This window comes from Planococcus citri, chromosome 2 (assembly GCF_950023065.1).
Source record: "Planococcus citri chromosome 2, ihPlaCitr1.1, whole genome shotgun sequence".
In the NCBI taxonomy this organism is placed as follows: domain Eukaryota; kingdom Metazoa; phylum Arthropoda; class Insecta; order Hemiptera; family Pseudococcidae; genus Planococcus; species Planococcus citri.
Window position 1 is genome coordinate 17,393,656 of NC_088678.1, and position 20,700 is coordinate 17,414,355.

At 33.7% G+C, this 20,700-nt stretch overlaps 2 protein-coding genes across 2 annotated transcripts in view; both read right to left on the reverse strand.

The window, feature by feature from the left end:
• Positions 1-237: 237 nt before the first annotated feature.
• Positions 238-939, reverse strand: LOC135834008 (transcription factor Sp9-like). The gene has a single exon (XM_065347847.1). The coding sequence runs from the start codon at positions 937-939 to the stop codon at positions 238-240; it is 702 nt and encodes a 233-aa protein (XP_065203919.1).
• LOC135834824 (putative fatty acyl-CoA reductase CG5065) overlaps positions 887-20,700 on the reverse strand; it is a 40,378-nt gene continuing 20,564 nt past the window's right edge. The window contains exons 3-10 of the mRNA XM_065348793.1: positions 19,475-19,723; positions 18,794-18,939; positions 14,175-14,284; positions 13,775-13,967; positions 13,441-13,689; positions 8,444-8,701; positions 8,219-8,370; positions 887-1,026 (exon numbers count right to left, since the gene is read on the reverse strand). Coding sequence (XP_065204865.1) covers positions 8,250-8,370; positions 8,444-8,701; positions 13,441-13,689; positions 13,775-13,967; positions 14,175-14,284; positions 18,794-18,939; positions 19,475-19,723 — 1,326 coding nt within the window. The 3' untranslated portion in view covers positions 887-1,026; positions 8,219-8,249. The remainder of the gene's footprint in view (positions 1,027-8,218; positions 8,371-8,443; positions 8,702-13,440; positions 13,690-13,774; positions 13,968-14,174; positions 14,285-18,793; positions 18,940-19,474; positions 19,724-20,700) is intronic.

Below are 20,700 nucleotides of genomic sequence, written 5' to 3' on the forward strand. Positions count from 1 at the left end.
ATATGTACATACATCGACATGAAATGAGTAGCTAGGCTATATACATAAATTCGTAATATTGCACTGAAAAATTCAGGGTAAATGAAATGAAAAATTCTTAATAAGCAAAAACAGGTTTACAGAGGATGGACGTTGTGAAATTTGAATTAATCTAAAAATTCATTCGATCAAAGTCCTGCTTGGCACAACTTTTATTTTGATTTCTAAATAAGGGAAAGTATAGATAGAAGTGATTCTCTAAGCGAGTTTCGAATAACCGTAGCGTTTGCGTTGATGTACTTTTAAATGTTTGGTTAAATGATCAGATCTCGCAAAACGTTTATCGCAAACTGTACAAGGGTAAGGTTTGATACCAGAATGGGATCGTTTGTGTCTGGCTAGTTCGTCGGATCTTGAAAATCTCCAATTACATCCATTCCACGTACAGTGAAACGGTTTTTCACCCGTATGTCTTCGTAAATGAGTTTTTAGATGGGATGCTTTCGAGTAAATTTTCTCACATCCGGCGTACCCGCAAATGAACATTTTTTCTGGGATTCTATCCTCGTCACTCGAGCGTAAGGGTAACGTCGAATTCATATCACAGTCTTCATTCATATCGATGACGTTCAAATCGTAACAATTCATACTGCTGGTTGAAAAATATTCTTGCGGGTACCAGAAACTATCTACATTTTGAGTATTTTCTCCCGATACAAATATGTTTCCATCGTTCGAATCCGAGCTCAGTGGTTCTTCTAGTTGTAAAATTGTCGAAAGTGAACATAAATCGACACCTGTGTCCAAAAACTCGGTACAATTTTCAGAACATAGAGGTGTTGACGAAACTGGTGTAACCGAAGTTTGCAGGAAATCTTTTGTATCGAGTGAAAATAATGTTTCCAGAGGTGTATTTGAATATTCTGACGAGTCGTTGAAAATCCACGCGTCGAAGTTCATGGTACATTGTCTTGCACTGGTATTGTATGATAGGTCGATATTCGAAGGGCTTTCGCTGCATTCGAAGTAATCAATTTTTTCTGTAAACTGGAAGAGAAAAAAATTGTAGGTTAGTCAATGGAGCACTCGTGTGTTGTAATTTGAATTTATAGTAAGTGATTATTCTTCAATTTTTTTTAAATGTTCAAAAAATTGCATAAATTGACAAAAAAAAATCAAATGACGATATCCAAAAGTACACTTTTCGTCACATTTGAATTAAAAATCGCATTTAGAGACGTTATTTTGAAAGAAGTACGGATAATGGTGTTTTTGAGGCTCGAATTTTTTCAAAAAGTGCTACAAAATCCCAAACTACTGGGGAAATCTTTTTTCTGGGTGGTATTTTTCAACTTACAAATCTTTTTGAGCGCTACTCTCAATGTGATTGAGAAAAGTTGTGATTTCAAGCCCAAATTTTTTCCCCAGAATAATACCCTAAAATCTTATATTGTGTGTTATTTCACTATGGGAGTTTAATTTCAAATGAGAGATGTTAAGGTGTCTGACGTCGAGGAATTAGGTGGAATATTTTCCATCTTGGATGTACTTACAATTTACATAGTAAGGGTTCTTTTTGTTGATCATAAATCAAATCCATGTAATAATCATAACAAGGCTCAATTTTTTTCAATTTAAGAAAAAACATCAAAATCCCAAACTGTGCGATTAGGATGTTACTACTAGGGAAATGTTTTTTCTGGGTGATATTTTCAACTTGCTAATCTTTTTAAGGGTTACTTTCGATATGATCGGAAAAAAGTGTGATTTTGAGCCCAAATTTTTCTTCCAAAATAATTCTCTAAAATCTCAAATTGTGTGATTGGGCAGTCACAAATTAGTGAATCATTCACTACAATTGTGTTTTAGAGGCCATTTTTGACGTGAGCTTTGAAAGGGCATTTGCAGCATTTTTTCGAAAAATATGAGTCTCGAAAAAATGCCTACTCATTCAAGGTCTATGTTTTAGTGAAAAAAATTTCAAAAAGTATCCAAGAGGTTTCCTGCTGAGTTCGAATATTCACTTGGTTTTCGAAAACCAATACTCAGTGCCCCTTCAACCTCACAATGAGGTCATTCATTTTTTTGAATCGAACTCCTCACGAAGGTGATATCCCATCTAGCACAGAAATGTCAAATTGAACAACGGAAAATTAAATAAAGGTCCTAAAATATACCACCAACACCAATTTAAAATGCTGAAATTCATTTCTCAATTTCTAGCGAAGTTTTAAAATTTTAAATTTGGTCAATTTCCTTCGCGAAAAAATTACAATTTGATCTAATTGACGTCAAAAATTGAAACTTGTTTTACATCCTGTTCTCGACCTCCAGAGTGAATCAGTCCTGGTTTTTGAGCTATTCAAGAGCATTGGTAGATCTTCAGGTTTTCCAGTTTTGAAAAATAAGTGCCATGAATAGGATCAAAATGGAATTCCTAACAGGTATCTAGTGAAAGTAGTGAAAAAGTAGTAAATTTTGTCAAAAAGGTGGCGACAAAAAATGTAAAAATCCAAACGTGCAGAAAAAACCTTCTGAAGTTCAAATCATTGAAAAAAAAGTTAATTTTTGATTAAATTAAAATTCCATACAAATTTTCTTTCAATTTTAATTTTTTTTGAAAAATTTCTTGTGAAAAAATCGATTTGGTTAGTTTTTGTTGGGGGGGGGGGGGGTTGATCGAGTTGAGAGCTGTTGTCCAAATTGTTTTTAAAAAAGTCTCATTTTTTGTAAAAGTTGGGAAAATGCGTTATTTTTTTTGTAGAAAATGTCAAAACTGCCAAAAATAATTGGATTTTTTTTAACTGTATTTTTTAAAATTGCGAATTAAAAGTACTGTGTTTTTTTTTTGGTGTTAGTATTTTGGTTGGAAAAAAGTAGTGATTTTCTTCAAAAAAAAATCCATTGTGTGACCGTTTTGACTGACTTGGACACATATTTTCAAAATCAGTTTGTGTCAATCCAAATTCAAAATTTTCTCTTGAATGGTTATTTTTTTGAAAACATGAAAAATTCGTCATTCCCGAGCGTTGAATCGAAAAATGCTTTCTATTATTTTTAACTTCCTTGAGTGGTAAATCCGAGTTTATAAAGCCTACTAAATTTCGTTCAAATTTATTCATCGTTTTTTTTTTTTTTTTCTTTTTTTTTGAATTGGAGAATTCCAAAATCTGTTTGAGACCTCAGAACTACTCAAAACCATAACAAATCAACTGGAGAAGTCAAACATAAGGTGCGGACCAGATTAAAGTATTTTTTGTTCACTCGTATGCGAAGAGTGAATTTTTCATTTTTTTTTCAAATCACTGGAAAAAATTTTGGATTCAAATCGCCGCAAATAAAGTTCTCGCCAGAAAAAACTTTTGTTGGAATTGGTCCGAATAAATCCTCTCATTTCAGCTAAAATTCCAATATTGAATGTTTATTCAATTTTTTTTTAAATTAGTTGTTTTGGCCGATATTGGTATTTTTTATTCCTAACCCGAAAACCTGCCTATTCTAGAAATTGCATTTTTGAGAAAAAAATTCTCACGAGGGCAAAAGCTATTGAAAATTGATAATTCTAGGAGCAAAACAATATCATTTTTGAAGTGATAAAAAACTCAAATGAAAGCAAAATCTATCGCAAATTAATTAGACTACTTATTCAAGAAGTGAAATTTTTGAAGTTGAACTGGTAGATCTAAAGTTAATTATTTTTCAAATTTTTTTAAATGTTCGAAAAATTGCCTAAATTGACAAAAAAAAATCAAATGACGATATCCAAAAGTACACTTTCGTCACATTTGAATTAAAAATCGAATTTAGAGACCTAATTTTGAAAGAAGTACGGATAATGGTGTTTTTGAGGCTCGAATTTTTTCAAAAAGTGCTACAAAATCCCAAATCGTGCAATTGGGATGTTACTACTGGGGAAATGTTTTTTCTGGGTGATATTTTTCAACTTATAAATCTTTTTGAGCGCTACTCTCAATGTGATCGAGAAAAGTTGTGATTTTGAGCCCAAAGGATAATACCCTAAAATCCTGAATTGTGTATTATTTCACTATCCGGGAGTTAAATTTCAAATGAGAGATGTTAAGGTGTCTGACGTCGAGGAATTAGGTGGAATATTTTCCATCTTGGATGTACTTACATAATAAGGTTTATTTTTGTTGTCCATTAATATTATCGCCGTATAATACTTAATCATAACAAAGCTCAATTTTTTTCAAAAAAAAAAAAAAATCCCACATTGTGCGATTGGGATGTTACTACTAGAGAAATGTTTTTTCTGGATGGTATTTTCAACTTACAAATCTTCTTAAGGGTTACTCTCAATGTCTCAATGTGGTCGAGAAAAGGTGTGATTTTGAGCCCAAATTTTTCTTCCAAAATAACGTCCTGCCTAAAATCTTAAATTGTATGATTGGGCAGTCATAACTTGGTGAATCATTCACTACAATTGTGAAAGGATATTTGCATCATTTTTTCGAAAAATGTACTTAAGTCCCGAAAAAATTCTTCCTCCCTCACTGTTATTAAATTTGTCATGCATCTGGTACAGAAGTGAAAAATGACTCATTCAAGGTATATGTTTTAGTGAAAAAAATTTCAAAAAGTATCCAAGAGGTTTCCTGCTAAGTTCGAATATTATTCACTTGGTTTTTGAAACCCAGATCTCCGTGTCCCCTTCAACCTCACATTGAGGTCGTTCATTTTTTGGAATCAACTCCTCACGAAGGTGATATCCCACCTGGCAGAAAAATGTCAAATTGAACAACGGAAAATTAAATAAAGGTCCTAAAATACACCACCAACACAAATTTCAAGCGTTCAAATTCATTTCTCAATTTTTAGCGAATTTTCAAAATTTGTTTGACCATTTCCTTCGAGAATAATTAAAATTTGATCGAATTGACGTCAGAAGTTGAAACTTGGTTTACATCCTGTTCTCGACCTCTAGAGTGGAGCAGTCGTAGTTTTTGAGCTACGTATTCAAGAGCATTTAGCAGATCTTCGGGTTTTTCAGTTTTCAAAAAAAAAAACAAAAAATAAAAATAAATGCTTTGAATTGGATCAAAATGGATTCAAACGTGCAGAAAAACCTGCTGAAGTTCGAATCATTGAAAAGAAGTTTATTTTCAAATAATTCAAAATTCCATGCAATTTTTTTCCAATTTCAATTTTTTTTGAAAATTTTCCTGTGAAAAATTCGACTTGGTTAGGTTTTTTTGTCGGGGGGGGGGGGTCGAGTTGAGAGCTGTTGTCAAAATTGTTTTTAAAAAAGTCCCAATTTTTGTAGAAATTGTGAGAAAGCGTTGTTTTTTTTTGCTGAAAATGTCAAAACTGCCAAAAAGAATTGGATTTTTTCAGCTGTATTTTTTAAAATTGCAAATTAAAAGTAGGTAGGTGTGTACTGTTTTTGTAAAAATTTCCGAGAAAATCTCGTCTTGTAATGAAAATTTCGAAAAATTATAGTTTTCCTCCTTAATTGATGAAAAATCTCAACAACTTGCCAAAATTTTAAAAAAATTTACATTTTTTGACACAATTTTTGTAAGGGTCCCTTTTTTTGTTGAAATACAAAAAGGCCCACTTTGGTCACAATTGTAGGAAAGTCCTTAAAATTGACAAAAATTCTGTTTTTTTTTACCAAAATTGCCAAAAAAATTCCTCTTTTGTCAAAATTGTCAGAAAATCTTTTTTGTATTTTCAAAAGTTGTCAAAAAAATACTGCTGTTTGCCAAAATTGCCACAAAAGAGGTCCTTCTCCAAAATGTTCTAAATGTTTCAATTTTTGTCAAAGTTGCATAGACAGAATAATTGATTTATTTGGTTGGAAAAAAGTAGTGATTTTTTTTTCAACAAAAAATTCCATTATATATCTTGTGTGACCGTTTTTACTGACTTGAGCACATATTTTCAAAATCAGTTTGTGCCAGTCCAAATTCAAAATTTTCTCATGGTTATTTAAAAAAAAAAAAATTAAAAATTCGTCATTCGCGATCGTTGAAAAATGCTTTTATATATTTTTAACCTCCTTGAGTGGTAAATCCGAGTTTATAGTTGAGCCTACTAAATTTCGTTTAAATTTATTCATCAATTTTTATTTTTATTTTTGAAAATTAGAGACTTTCAAAATCTGTTTGAGGCCCCAGAACTACTAAAAACCATAATAAATCATCTGAGGAGGTCAAAAATAAGGTGCAAACCATCAAAGTTTTTTTCGTTCACTTGTTTGGAAAACCGTATTTTTTTCATTTTTTTTTCAAATCGCTGGAGAAAATTTTGGATCTGAACCGCCTCAAATGAATATTCCCGCCAAAAAATACTTTTGTTGGAATTAGTCCGAATAAATCCTCTCATTTCATCTAAAATGCTTGTACTATAAAAGTTTTTAATTTTTTTTCAAATTAGGGACTGTTTTTGTTGGTATTTGTATTTTTTCACAACCCTAAAACCTGTGTAGGTATTCTGGAAATTTAATTTTTAAGAAAAAAAAATTTCGCAGGGGCAAAAGCTATTGAAAATTGATAATTCTGGAAGCAAAACAACATCATTTTTGAAGTGATGAAAAACGCAAATGTGAGCAAAATCTATAGAAAATTAAATTAGGTACTAACTATTCAAGAAGTAGAATTTTTGAAGTTGAACTGGCACTTAGGTATGAAAAATGAACCTAATTTCATAATCAAAGCAATAAAAAACTATTTTATAGGCATGAAAAAGCTAATAAGAGCTCAATTATTCCAAGTTAATGTTCAAACAAGAAGTAAAAAATTAAATCTCACCATTATTTCAAAGCACAAAACATTAATAAATCACAACAATACAAATCTATGCACCATAAAGAAAACAGTATTTTGAAAATCAAAAATCCAAAATATTCACAAAGGTAATTTATTCGTAGTACTAAAGCATACTACATAGTCATACTGCTGACCAAAACCATTTTTATCAATTCAGACATGGTTTGTATGTTTTCGTTACGTAGGTTAAGTCGAACAGCTCATCCATAATGAACATATGGAAATCTTGTATGTAAAATACCTTTGGGATTAACAGAAACATATTTACCAGTTACTCGTATTTATTGGTTTAGTTTTTTCATATTTTTAAAACCAGTATCTTCATTTTTTTTGTTATCTATGGAAATTATTAAACAATATAGAATTTCTTCTCAAATGTACACGAACGTCATTAAATGACGTACATATCATATACCCTGATATAGAAAACGATAATTTGAAACAAAAATGATACCGTATCGTCGCATGCTTTCGATCGTGTGCGGATCAGCTGGGGTTTGGGGAATTAGGTAATCGAGAACCAACCCAGACGGTCTCGGATTTTTTACGAGTTATTTTTACGCATGTGTTGAAATAAAAAGGATAAACTAAGTTTTCTTTTTCAAAATTAATTAATAGTACAAGTAGGTATTTAGTCGAATTGATTCGCTATGAATCCACGTGTTGGCGAGAAAAAAAAAAACATCGAATATTGAAGTTATCCGGTTTAATTTGCCATAATGTAAGCCTAAGGAAATTCATAACTTGGTTATTCGAACATATGGATACTTTATGTAATCTCGAACGAATGATCTCGCATCTTGGCGCGTACCTAGTTATCGGTTTATGAAAGTATAAACTGGAAATGATGGAAAAAAACGTGGCGAGTAATTCGAGATGGTTTAGTGTACCGATATAACTTTTATTACGGGTCAAACTGGACACCATGCTTGGGTCTGAACTCTGAAGAGCATGCATCCTTCATATCCATTATTTTCCACAGTCTCCCCCCTCCCCCCATATCACCAATTTTAGCGAATAAAACAAATTCTAAACGTATTATTAAAATCAAGAAAAACCTAACTCCGAATTCGGCGATTATAATTATCGAATCAAGGATTACAACTGAAAATTTCTGATGCTCGAAACTCGTACTTACGTCCACATGGTCCAGATTCACGAAGAAAAAAAAACACGAAGTTCACCACTATACTAGTGCAAGTACATACCTACATTACATAGGTACATCTTTAACATAGCTGAGTTAGTATATTGCATCAACCTACCTAGATCTTTTTTATTACAAGGTCAAGTCTTAGGCCAGACAACTTTCGCAACTAACTTATGTAGTACCTACTACAGATGATGCTAGCTCGTATATAAAAACGTATCGATGCGTGATATTCATTTGAAAGAGAGAGAAAAAAAACCTCTATAATATTACACATGCACAGAGCACATTTACTCACCCTGTTACTCCATTGAAATGTTGGTAGGTATTTACGAACCATTCAGATTAATGTATTGGTTCAGTGTGTTGGATAAGTTGGTCCATTTAGCAATATAGTAAGTGAGCGTACCCCATAATAAAATTTGCGCCACCCAATCCAACCAGTACAGTCTGAAAATCGTATCGAAATTATTATCGATGAGGTGCTTTAATTTTTTCTAAAATTATCTTCACGTGGTCTTACAGTTTGAGCTGGAAACGAGCTTTTGGTAACGTCGATAATGGTTCTTTCATGCAATATTGTCTAGCTCCCAATAAAACATCGAGTAAATATTTTTGGGTGTCTGGTTTCGTGTTCCCCAAGTAAAATATTTTCAGCTCTTTATCGCTCAGCTTATTCGTCAGGGCGATCGTTTTCTGATTCAAGAATTTCCATTTTCTCGTAGTGAAGTATTGCAGGACGCCCATTCCGACATAGATTCGTTTCTGGACTCGGACCATGCTGAAATGTACGAGGAATTCGTTCAATTACAAAGTATAAAATGAGCACATATTGTATACTTAGATAATAATTTAACATTTGAACGTTGTTTTTTTTTTCATTCAATAACAATAAGAATTTCTAGATCAAGAGTGATGAATTTCGATTTTACTTGATTCAAAGATTGAAATATTTGGAAAAGCCCCCCCCCCTCCGCCATTCTTTTCTCATGATGTCTCGTTTGTTCAACACTTTGTACTCACTCTTTCCTATTTTTTAATCGTGATACAAAAATTTTGAGACTCCCTGTTCTTTGGGGAAATGTCTTGTATTTTCATATTTTAAATTCCATTCGAATAAAATTTGAGAAATTGACCCGCTTTCGTCTTTTTTTTTTTTAGCCAAATTTATATCATTTTAAAGCTGAGTTTCTCTAGTTTCGCATGGTGTATGTGTTTTTTCATTTTCGTTTGATGGATGCTTCGATTTTGCAAACAAAAATGGAAGCACATTTTTTGAATTTTTTCTACTGATATTCTAATGTCAAACTATTTCTGTCCAAGAGATACCAAAAACAACTCATTGGCATTTAGATGGCCCAAGTATCAGGTTTAAGACTATACATACACTTTTATTTTTGACCCCCCCCCCCTCCCACTCGAAAAATTCAAAAATATACCACTCAGCATCTTTCTTTTGAGGGCCTAATTTGGGGCTAGGGTAAAAAATAATGTGAACAACAACGAATTTGGAAGGCAAAAATATGTAAATTTTGACACCATTCTCGAAAAATTCAAAAATTCACAACTCAGCATCCCCCTTTGAGGGCCCATTTTGGGGCTAGGGTGAAAAATGATGTTAAAAACGAATTTGGAAGGCAAAAATATGTCGATTTTGACACTCCACTCAAAAAATTCAAAAATTGACCACTCAGCACCCCCCTTTTGAGGGCCCATTTTGGGGTTAGGGTAAAAAATAACGTCAAAAATGAACTCAGCGCCTCAAATTACCCCATATTACACATCTAGAAGTTTACAATACAGAAGCTTTGATTTTACCAGTGTGCGACAGATATTATATTTTTATAAGTTTCAGCCCATCATTTTATGACCTTGGAACCTGTTCTAATTGATCAAATAAAGTCAAACTTGAAGGATAGGGTTTTCTCAAAAATCATATTTGACCCCTGGAGTGGAGAGGGTCAAAGTTGAAAATTGCAGAAAGGTCATTTTTTTGCAGGGGCATATTTTGGCTCCCAATGGATAGAAAGGGTCCAAAATCATATCATTGGTCACTACCGCCTCTGTGATCAACATATCCAAATTTCAGTCTCCTAGGTCATCCCCACCTCATTCAGGGTGGAATTAAGGTGGAAAAGATCTTATTTTACCTCTTATTATTGAAGCCCCCCCTCTTACCCCTAAAATTGACCTAGGAGGCCAAAATGTTCATTATAAATAATGGGAGAGTGCCACTTGAGTGATTTCTGCTGGTTTAAACTTTCCAACCTCATTTGACCTTTTTCCAAGGTCAAAAAAGTGGATTTTTGGCCTATTTTAGTGTTTTTTTTGACATTCAAAAAAGCCTGCAGTCCCTTCAAATTGACCCAGAGGGTCCCAATTTGTAGAGTACTATCAGAAAGTGTACCTGAAATGCTTTTTGCTGATTTTAAACTTCCATCCCAATTTGACCTCCTTCTAGGGTCGAAAAAGTATATTTTTGGATTATTTTACGTGTTTTTTGACGTTTGAAGTAAGCCTGCAGGCCCTTCAAATTGACCTGGAGGGTCCAAATTTTTACAGTACAATCAGAGGATGTGCCTAAAGTGCTTTCTGCAGGTTTCGTCCTACCAACCCTATTTGACCTGAGAGTAGGGTCAAAAAAGTTGTTTTTTTTGGCTATTTTATGTGTTTTTCGACTTTAGGAGAGCTTGTAGTCCTTTCAAATTGACCCAGAGGGTCCAAATTTTTAGAGTACCATCAGAAGAGGTACCTGAAATGCCTTTTGTTGGTTTCAAACTTCCAACCCTATTTGACCTCTTTCCAGGGTCGAAAAAGTATATTTTTGGACTTAACGTGTTTTTTGACGTTGAAGAAAAATTGACGTAGAGGGTCCAAATTTTTTGAGTACAATCAGTGGATGTGCTTGAAGTGTGTTTTGCAGGTTTCAACATTCCAACCCTATTTGACCTCTCTCCAGGGTCAAAAAAGTTGGTTTTTTGGTTATTTCACGTGTTTTTCGACTTTTAGGAGAACCTGTAGTCCCTTCAAATTGGCTTAGAGGGTCCAAAGTTCTACAGTACAATGAGAGGATGTGCCTAAAGTGCCTTTTGCAGGTTTCGACCTTCCAACCCTATTTGACCTCTCTGTAGGGTCAAAAAAGTTGTTTTTTTGGCTATCTTACGTGTTTTTCGACTTTAAGGAGAGCTTGTAGTCTCTTCAAATTGACCCAGAGGGTCCAAATTTTTAGAGTACCATCAGAAGAGGTACCTGAAATGTCTTTTGTTGGTTTCAAACTTCCAACCCTATTTTGACCTCTTTCCAGGGCCGAAAAAGTAGATTTTTGGACTTTACGTGTTTTTTGACGTTGAAGAAAAATTGACTTAGAGGGTCCAAATTTTTTGAGTACAATCAGTGGATGTGCTTGAAGTGTTTTTTGCAGGTTTCGACATTCCAACCCTATTTGACCTCTCTCCAGGGTCAAAAAAGTTGGTTTTTTGGTTATTTCACGTGTTTTTCGACTTTTAGAAGAACTTGTATCCCTTCAAATTGACCCAGAGAGTCCAAATTTTTAGAGTACCATCAGAAGAGGTACCTGAAATGCCTTTTGTTGGTTTCAAACTTCCAACCCTATTTGACCTCTTTCCAGGGTCGGAAAAGTAGATTTTTGGACTTTACGTGTTTTTTGACGTTGAAGAAAAATTGACGTAGAGGGTCCAAATTTTTTGAGTACAATCAGTGGATGTGCTTGAAGTGTGTTTTGCAGGTTTCGACCTTCCAACCCTATTTGACCTCTCTCCAGGGTCAAAAAATTTGTTTTTTTGGACTATTTTACGTGGATTTTGATTTTTAGTAAAGCCTGCAGCCCCTCCAAATTGACCTAGAGGGTCAACATTTTCAATGAGAGGATGTGCCAGAAGTGACTTTTACAGGTTTCGTCCTTCCAACCACATTTGACCCGGTGACCCCTTCTCAAGGTCAAAGAAGTGGATTTTTTTGTCATTTTGTTTTTGACTTTTAGGAAAGCCCAAGTCAATAAAACGATCAAAAAATTAAATTGAAACGGAAGGATGACCTCCCCCCCCTCATTGATAGCAAAATTTAGGTGAAAAGTTGCAAATTTTTGTCTTTATGTAAAAAATCAACAGTAAATTGAAACCCTCGGCGAGAAATTGTTTGAGAACCCCCGTCACTCTTTCATGTAATTTCAATTTTACAAATTTTGAGACCCCCCCCCTTTCTGAAAACTTTCGAGATATTTTAGGAGAAATGACTTGTTTTTTCATATGTATTTCAATGAATAATTTTCAAAATTATCACTGAATTCTTCCCTTACTTTGAAAGTTTCAATTTCTAAAAATTTTCTCTCAAGTGATGATGATTTTTAGAAAAAATATCTGAACATCTGAAGAATTTTGAATTGGAAAAAAAATCGAAATGCTTTCTCAAGTATAGTGAAAAAATTTAAAATCATCATTGAACCCCTTTCCCCTTCTATTCAAATAACATTTGAGTAGTTATCCCACTTTTGACCTGTTTTTTTCATGTTTTTCAGTTTGTTGGACATCTTTTCATGTTGAAAATCGAATTTTTTTGACAAAAATAATATTTTGTTTTTACAGAGAAGATGATTAAGGTTAAAAGTAAGGAAATTATACATTGAAAGAATTTTAAACCATGTAGGTACTAGGTACCTACTTCAAATTGAACTTTTTCAAATCTCACACAAATCGAAAGGTAGAGAATGAGGCTGCTTGTGAAATTTGATTCCAAAAAATGTTGATTTTTCTAAACGAGAACATTTTTTCTTTCGTTCTTTCCGACGAATGTGTTTGCACAGTAACCAAAAATGGCCACATAATTTTTTTTGGGGAAGGGGGAGATAAAGAACAAGTCTTGAAATTTTTTTTTGGTTGATGAAAAATTGTCACATCGCCAATTTCAGTCATTTAGATGGTTTTTAAATCACACATATGTTTGTATTAACGCCAAAAAATTTCAAGGTTGAAGTGTGGTTACCTAAATCCAGTTAGCCCCTTTTTTTTCATACCTACTGATTTTATTTCTGATGCGGGTGAAACCCGAATCATTCGTATTTATAATCTTTTTACCGCTTGCGAAGAGGTTTGGAGTAACGAGTAAAAAATTGAAAAAGAGAGATCGCCATCTCCAAAACCCGTTCTTATTTTTCCGTTCAAAATTTTCGAATAGAAAACAATCCGATCCGAATACATCTTTGTAATTTTTTACGATCCGAAACAGCATTTTTTTTTACGTACAAGTAACGAGCAATCATCAAATCGAATACCACGTACTCGAAATAAATATATCGCAGAAATGAATTAGGTACCCAAGTGCTTAGAATAAGTTAAATGCCATGCCATTGAAAATATGTACCAATGTTATAGGTTCGAATTGCTGCTGCTGCTGCATTGAACCGGTTTCTTTCTCGTGCAAATGTTTAAGTACAATTAAATCGCGATAATTTATTACTTCCGAAAATTCATATTGGCAAGTGTGTGTACGAGTATGTATACTTACAAGGTTTTTTGACCCATTAAAAAGAGCAACGCGTCGATGAAATAGGCCGGTATGATTTGACAGAACAGCACGATCAAGTAGTGTGTTATTGGATTCATTCGGATGGTACCATTTGGATACCATAAGCCAGCTTCGAACGGGTACTCGTAACTTAATTTTTTACCGTCTTTTAGTATCTCACCCCAAGTCATCGTTTGAATATCACCGTTGGAGACGTTGTAAACGGGAACTTTTTCTTCCAGGTCTTTTCTACAGATTGAAAAAAAGTGTAAAAGTGTAATATTCTATCGAGTTATTAGTATAGTTATGTAATTTTTAAATTATTTCTACTAACGAGCTACGTCCACGTTCCCAAGCGATTGCAATTATCGCGTTGATTGCAACATCGACCGGAATTACTTCGGCGCAAAACTCTTCGGCGACCATCATAGATCTAATGATACCTTTTCCAGCTGCTACAACCACTCCGACTGGTCCATTCAAACTGTCCACCCAGCCAGGCATTGGCTCGTACAAGGCCGGTGTAACTAATATAAATGAATAATGTTAGTATCGACATTTCATTGTTTAAAACCATTTTTATACACCCAAGGTGAGCCATGATTCTTTTGAAAAATCACGTAACGTGATTCGTGAAATCAATTTTGAATCCTGTGTGTGATTTTTACGACGATTTTCCATAAATACGAATCGAATTGACTCGCATACTTTCGAGAGCTAAATCTTATACCAACCTATTGATGGTCTTGCCACAGCTACTGGAATTTTGTCCGCGTATTCGCTCACCAAAGCTTCCGATAATCTTTTCGAGTAAGTGTAACAATTCGGATGAGGTCCTAATAGCCTGAAAAAAATTCAACAACGCATCGTTAAATATATATTTTTTTTTGGGTGTTTGTAATTACTTGATTATTACACCCGTCGTGTGAGATTTTATATAGAGTTGGTAAGGTCAAGTTTTTTTTTTTATTAGGTCTAAGAATTTTCTAATTTCGGAAGGGTCGTCTAGTATGAATGGGGATTTTCATCTATTTGTATAGGGATAGTCTGTGCTGATGTAAGGAGGTACACTGAAATAGTAAGTGTTGGACAGATAGAAGTTCTATAGCAGGCAGAACTGGCATGTGGGTTTTGGGGCCTTTTCATAGAGGTGATTGTGGGTGATTTTTGTGTGGCCAATTCTCAATCTGGTTATAATGATTTCTTCCAGCCTATTTAGTTCAGATAGGTTTTTCCAAGGGTGAGTAGTTTTTTTGTGGTGAAAGAGCTTGTTTGATGTTTGGAGGGACCAAAAGTTTTGCCATTTCTTAAATGTGCGTTTGGTGAAGATGGATTTAAGGTCGTCAGCTGTGATGAATGTGAGAGGAGAAAGAGTAGTGGCGAATTCTGAATTTTTATCTACAATTTCATTTCCTGTGATTCCAACATGACTAGGTACATACCTACATAAACTGGATGGAGTAGTTTGAATTTTGTAAATCAAATAGACTTTTATGAATATTTTGGATTAGGGGGTTGGCCAGAAAATAGATTTTTGATAGCAGTTAGTGAGCTGAGGGAATCACTCTGAATTAAGAAAGACTTATTTTCTACTTCATAAGTGAGTATATCACAGATAGGCAGTGGAAAATAGCTGTGAGTTCGTCAGTGTAGATTGAAGAGCAGTTATGGATTTTAAAATTTGAAATTTTATCATTAATAGAGTAAGCATACCCTGAATGATGTGTTGGTATTTTTGATCCATCTGTAAAGCAGAGATTGAATTTTTTGTATTCTGATAAGAGTTCAAGATAGTTTTGTTCTATTGCTAGTGGAGAGTGGCTATTTTTTGAGTAGTTAATAAGTTGTGTATTGACTTGAAGGGGCTTGAGGAGCCAAGAGGGATGTAATATTGGTTTTTGGATTAGTGTTTAGGATTGATTTGAAGATCATTCAACATTGTGATGAAATTAGAAATGGGCCCTTCTACATGATCAAAATGTTGGGGGTTGGGTGGGTTAATTGAGTTTTGGAGTGGAATGGAAGGGTTGGTGGATGCGTTTGAGATGAATTTGTTTGTTATGAGAGTTCTTCTGAAATCTGGAGGTAATTCTGCTGCTTCACAATAAAAATACTATCTATTGGAGAAGAATAGAGGGCTCCTATACAGATCCTTAGGGCTGAATTTTGAATTGTTTTTAGGATATTAGAAGTCTTATTTGAGATATTTGCAAAACATGGGCTTCCATACTCAATTTCACTGCGAATTAGAGATTTATACAAGAATGATGAAGTAAGAGTTTGCGAGATGGATTATACTTAGTACGTATTTTTGATCATTTTCAACACATTTAGACGTTTCATGAGATCTGATTTTACTTTTAGGAAATGAGGAGTCCAATTTAGTTTTCTATCGAAAGTTAAGCCAAGAAATTTAGTAATTTAATAGGCAGTCGTGGAAATTATACAGGGTGTCCATTCTTCTGAAAAACCTGGAAAAGTTATGAAATATGGTCGGTCTGAAAATGTCGTAATTTTCACAAAAAATTCCTGGAATTTAAAAAAAAAAGGGTCATCTCACGTCAATTTGACAAAGAAGTGGTAAGATGGGGGGGAAGGCGTTGGCGATTTTTTTGAAATTTTCCTGTGGAAAGCCCTTTTGAAGAGATGACCAATGGCACAAATTACAGCCCTCTATCCCTTTTTTAAAGGCTGCTGGGGGTATCAAAAGTTTTCAGTGAACTTGAAATATCATCAATTTCAGCAGTGGATTACTCGATAACCGCGATACCTACCAAAATGGAACTTTTTTCAATAGTTAAGGGTTTTAAAAGGTTTTTTGGTGATATCATGAAAATCAGTGTTGCCACTTTTTTTCGTACGAAAAATTAGCTCGAAAAGTTTCAAAACGTAGTTTTCATATCGTTCCGACTCTCAAAAATACTGGAAAAAATATATGAAGGACAACTTTTCATGCTGAACAACATATTGAAAAATTGGGATGGTACCATGTTGCAAAGTTGATTTAAAAAAATTGAAAGTTTGCGAAAAAATTTGATTTTTTGATTTAAAACATGAAAAAAAGGTTTGATTGGTGAAGTTGACCCATTTGACCCCTATTTTTAAGTATCCGTTGAAAAAGTTGAAAAAAACCCCTTTCACTCGATGAAATGAACTCATCACAAAAAAAATCGAAATTCGAAAAAATCCAATAAATTAACGAAATTTAATTTTTTTTGCTGTGAATGTGATTTTTATCAACTTTTTCATGAAAAACGTCAGAAAGAGGTCAGAATAAGACAACCGAATAAATTTTCAACTTTTTTTAATGCATGGAATTGAAAATTGAATTTTTTCGAATTTTGACTTTTTTGTGATGAGCTTATTTCATCGAGTGAAAGGGTTTTTTCAATTTTTTCAACCTATATACTTAAAAAAAGGGGCAAAATGGGTCAACTTCACCAATTAAAACTTTTATTCATGTTTCAAATCAAAAAATCGAATTTTTTCGCAAACTTTCAATTTTTTTTCAAATCGACTTTACGACATGATGCTCTTCCAATTTTTTATTAAGTATGTTGTTCAGCATGAAAAGTTGTCCTTCATATATTTTTTTCAGAATTTTTGAGAGTCAAAACCATATGAAAACTAGGTTTTGAAACTTTTCGAGCGAATTTTTCGTACTAAAAAAAGTGGCAACACTGATTTTTATGATATCACCAAAAAACCCTTCAAAACCCTTAACTATTGAAAAAAGTTTCATTTCGGTAGGTATCGCGGTTATCGAGTAATCCACTGCTGAAATGGATGATATTTCAAGTTCACTGAAAACTTTGACACCCCCTTTCATCCTTTAAAAAAGGGCCAGAGCGCTGCAATTTGCGCCATTAGTCATCCCCCGATATTTTTTTTGTAATTTTCATGCTGGAGTAAATGAAAGCGTGTAATTGCTCTTATGGTAGGTACTTAGGTATTCTTAGTTCTGTCCGTCGGTCGAAATTATTCTCCATTTTTCGTTTTTCAATCGGAATTTTTGTACCCAATTCACCCCCTTCTCTCTCTTCACCAGAAAATTGTCAATAAGTGTCGTCATCTTACTTAAAAAATGTTTGAAAATATTTTTCTTCGCTGAAAATTGTCAAATTTTTGCTTTTTGAAAAGTTTCAGTTTCCTTCCCAAATTGCTAACATAATATTCATGATCCAATACTTTCGCTTTTTTGTCAAAAATTGAGAAAAATTCCCGCTTTATAACAAAATTGTTGAAAATTGTTGTTTTTTGCCAAAAATTACCAAAAAGCTCTTCTTTTTGTTAAAATTGTCAAAATCTTGCTTCATTATGCCAAAAAGTTTCAAAATAGTTCAACTTTTTAAAATTATAAACCGGAACATTTCAATTTTGTTATGTTGCGTTCGTTTGGTTTTTTTTTGTATCTTGTTTTTTGACATTGAAAAATTTTGCGGGCGTTTTGTCATTTTTTTGGTTACTTTTTCGAGCTCTCTTGTTCATTAAAGTTCCTTTTTTTGGAAAAAATTGAGTACGAGGCCTGCATTTGTGGTTGTAAATTTTAGAAAGGTAATTTTTTTTGACTTGAAATACGAAAATTTTAGAGCATTTCTCAAAATTGATTCTTATCAAGTACTTGGAGGGAGGTAAGGGGGGGTTTGAAGCAATTTTTTTTCCTTCAGGATCTGAGAAATTGAGGAATTTAGATGATCAATAAAAGCAATCGAGGTAACAGAACTCATTACATAGAAATAAACTTCGTAATTTAATAATTTTTCCACGAGATGAACTGATTAAAAAAAAATTCCCCCCCCCCGTCCCTAAAAAAACGTCTTCAATGAAAGTGGAAATAATGGTCTGGAAAACCTGGTAAAGCTAGAGAAAATGACTTGTCAAAAATAATGAACACCCTGTTGATAATTCCTATTACCTATTTTCTTTTATCTTATGAAATTATGATCAACTGATTAACCTGTGATAAGTAGAGGCTACTTTTTAATTGAATTTAATCTCCGTTCGTGTCCTAATTAATCATACGAACTGACTACCTGTATTAATATATTGTTGCCTACGATATCGAGTGGACAAATGATATAATTACTACATACATATATCGATATCTTATACACTGGATGTCGGTACGTATAAGTGAAGTAAAGCAGAAAAATTCATTAGAGAAAGCAGGTTACGCGTAGATTAATCTATTGTGCATGAGTATTTAATAACATGAACTTCTGATATAATACCTCACACATGTTCTGTGTATAAGTAGGTAACTAGGTACTTTATAATACGATATCTTTCCTAAATTGAAATTTGTAATTGGAGCTGTGTAAATTAAAAATAAAAATATACGAAAAATCCTAACCTTGGGGTGATCGCTTCCAGTGTAGTTTCATCCATCCACGATACCATTTGTATTACGTCTCTGGGGTTAACGGGAGATGGGTAGATTATTTCGTCTAAAACGTCGTATTCGCAGTGACAGAAAGCTGTTGAAAGGTGGACGAACGCCTGTAAAAATATGGAATTTTCATTGGCTGGCTAGTTTTGGTTTTGTTTGAAAATCGAGAAATTTTAATTCGAATTTCCCTCTCAATAGGCTCCTGTAGGGCCAAAAATTCTTTTTTTTTTTTTAAAAAAAGTCATTTATACCATTTTTGTTTCATGTTGAAAATATTATAAATTCGCTGTTGAATTTTTTGAGGAATGACATGAATAAAATTTTTAGATCGAACAAACAGGAATTTGAAAGAGAACATCAAAGTAAACCTCCAGTCTAAATTTCAGCTAGGTACTGAAATCAATTTCTCGATTTTTGGTGAATTTTTAAAATGTCAAATTTGGTTAATTTCTCAAGAAAAAATTAAAATTTGATCAGATTAGCTTTTGAAGGATTCTACTTTCGATCTCCGGAAATGCTTGGTGATGGTTTACAGTGGACATATAATAGATCTTCTCAATCATGGAATCCTCAAAAATGTTCCATTTTTTTTAGCCAGGTATACTTATCATTCAAGCTTGAAAAATGTTGTAGTTACCTACTTACTTTTAAATGTTTCATTTGACAGCTCAAGTCCAATATTCTCAAAGTACCGACAGTATTATGCTCCACAGCAGCTTTTAGACCAGCCTCCAAACGCAAAGAAGCCGCTCCATTGATAACGACGGAAACTTCGTTGAGCAGAGTCTCTTTAGATTCGGGAGTCAGTCCCAGATCTTTTTGAGTAAGATCTCCTTCAATCGCCACCAATTTTTTGAACACAGATGGGTTACTTTTTCTCAATTTGTCGAATAACTGAAATCGAAACATGAATGAAATTATTAAGTAGGTATGAAAATTTCGACTCGATTCGCGACCAAAAGTTTTTTTGCACAGAAAAATGCACATAATTAATCCCTTTGCATTTTTTTTTCTATTTCCAAAAAAATCGAGTAGAAGGTCGCTTTCGACTAATTCGAAGTCGCCGAGTTCGAATCTGGTATCCATTTGTATCGTAGGTCGCTTCTTCAATGAGAAATTGCGACTATTTGGCCAAAATCGATCTCGAATTGGACAGAAAACGTCATTTAAAATGGAAAATTTGGCAACTTTTTTGTAGCTCACCAGGGAACTCTTGAGGTGTCCGCCTCCGATTTGAACGGGACTGCGATTTTTGGAAAGAGCATGTTCCAAAACCCCCAAATTCGAATTTTCAGCTGCCCAAGTTCATTTTTCGATTTTTGGAGAATTTTTGAAAATCCAAAATTGACTATTTTGGTGATTTATGCTTTTTTTAAAAAAAGTACGTTCTTGATCAGTAAAAATGTTCAAAATAAGTCCTAAAACTGATATTAACCCCCCAAATCCAAATTTCGCCATTTCCAGCCATTCTGGAGCCTCCAGGACTATTTTTAAATTTCTCCAGAATTTTGAATTTGCTCCAGAAGGCGTGAAAATGAAGTTGGGCAGCTAAAAATCGAGCTGTGTATTATACTCGATCTGTTGAACGAGTTTATCCACATTTGAGCCGATTTTGAGAGTGACACCTCAACAGTGGTTTTTTGACCATTTTTTTTTTCAAAATAAAAATATTCAAAAGTCAAAAATTTCTCGTTTGCGAGAAAATTTTCGAAATTTGCGCGAATCGCAGTATTTTGTCATGAACTAACCCCAGGAGGGCGAATTTCGCCATTTCCAGCCTTTCAGGGGCCTCCCTTCAGTTTTTGGATATTCTTATTATGAAAAAGGCAGGTCAAAAAAACACTCTTGAGGTGTCCCCTCCAGAATCGGCT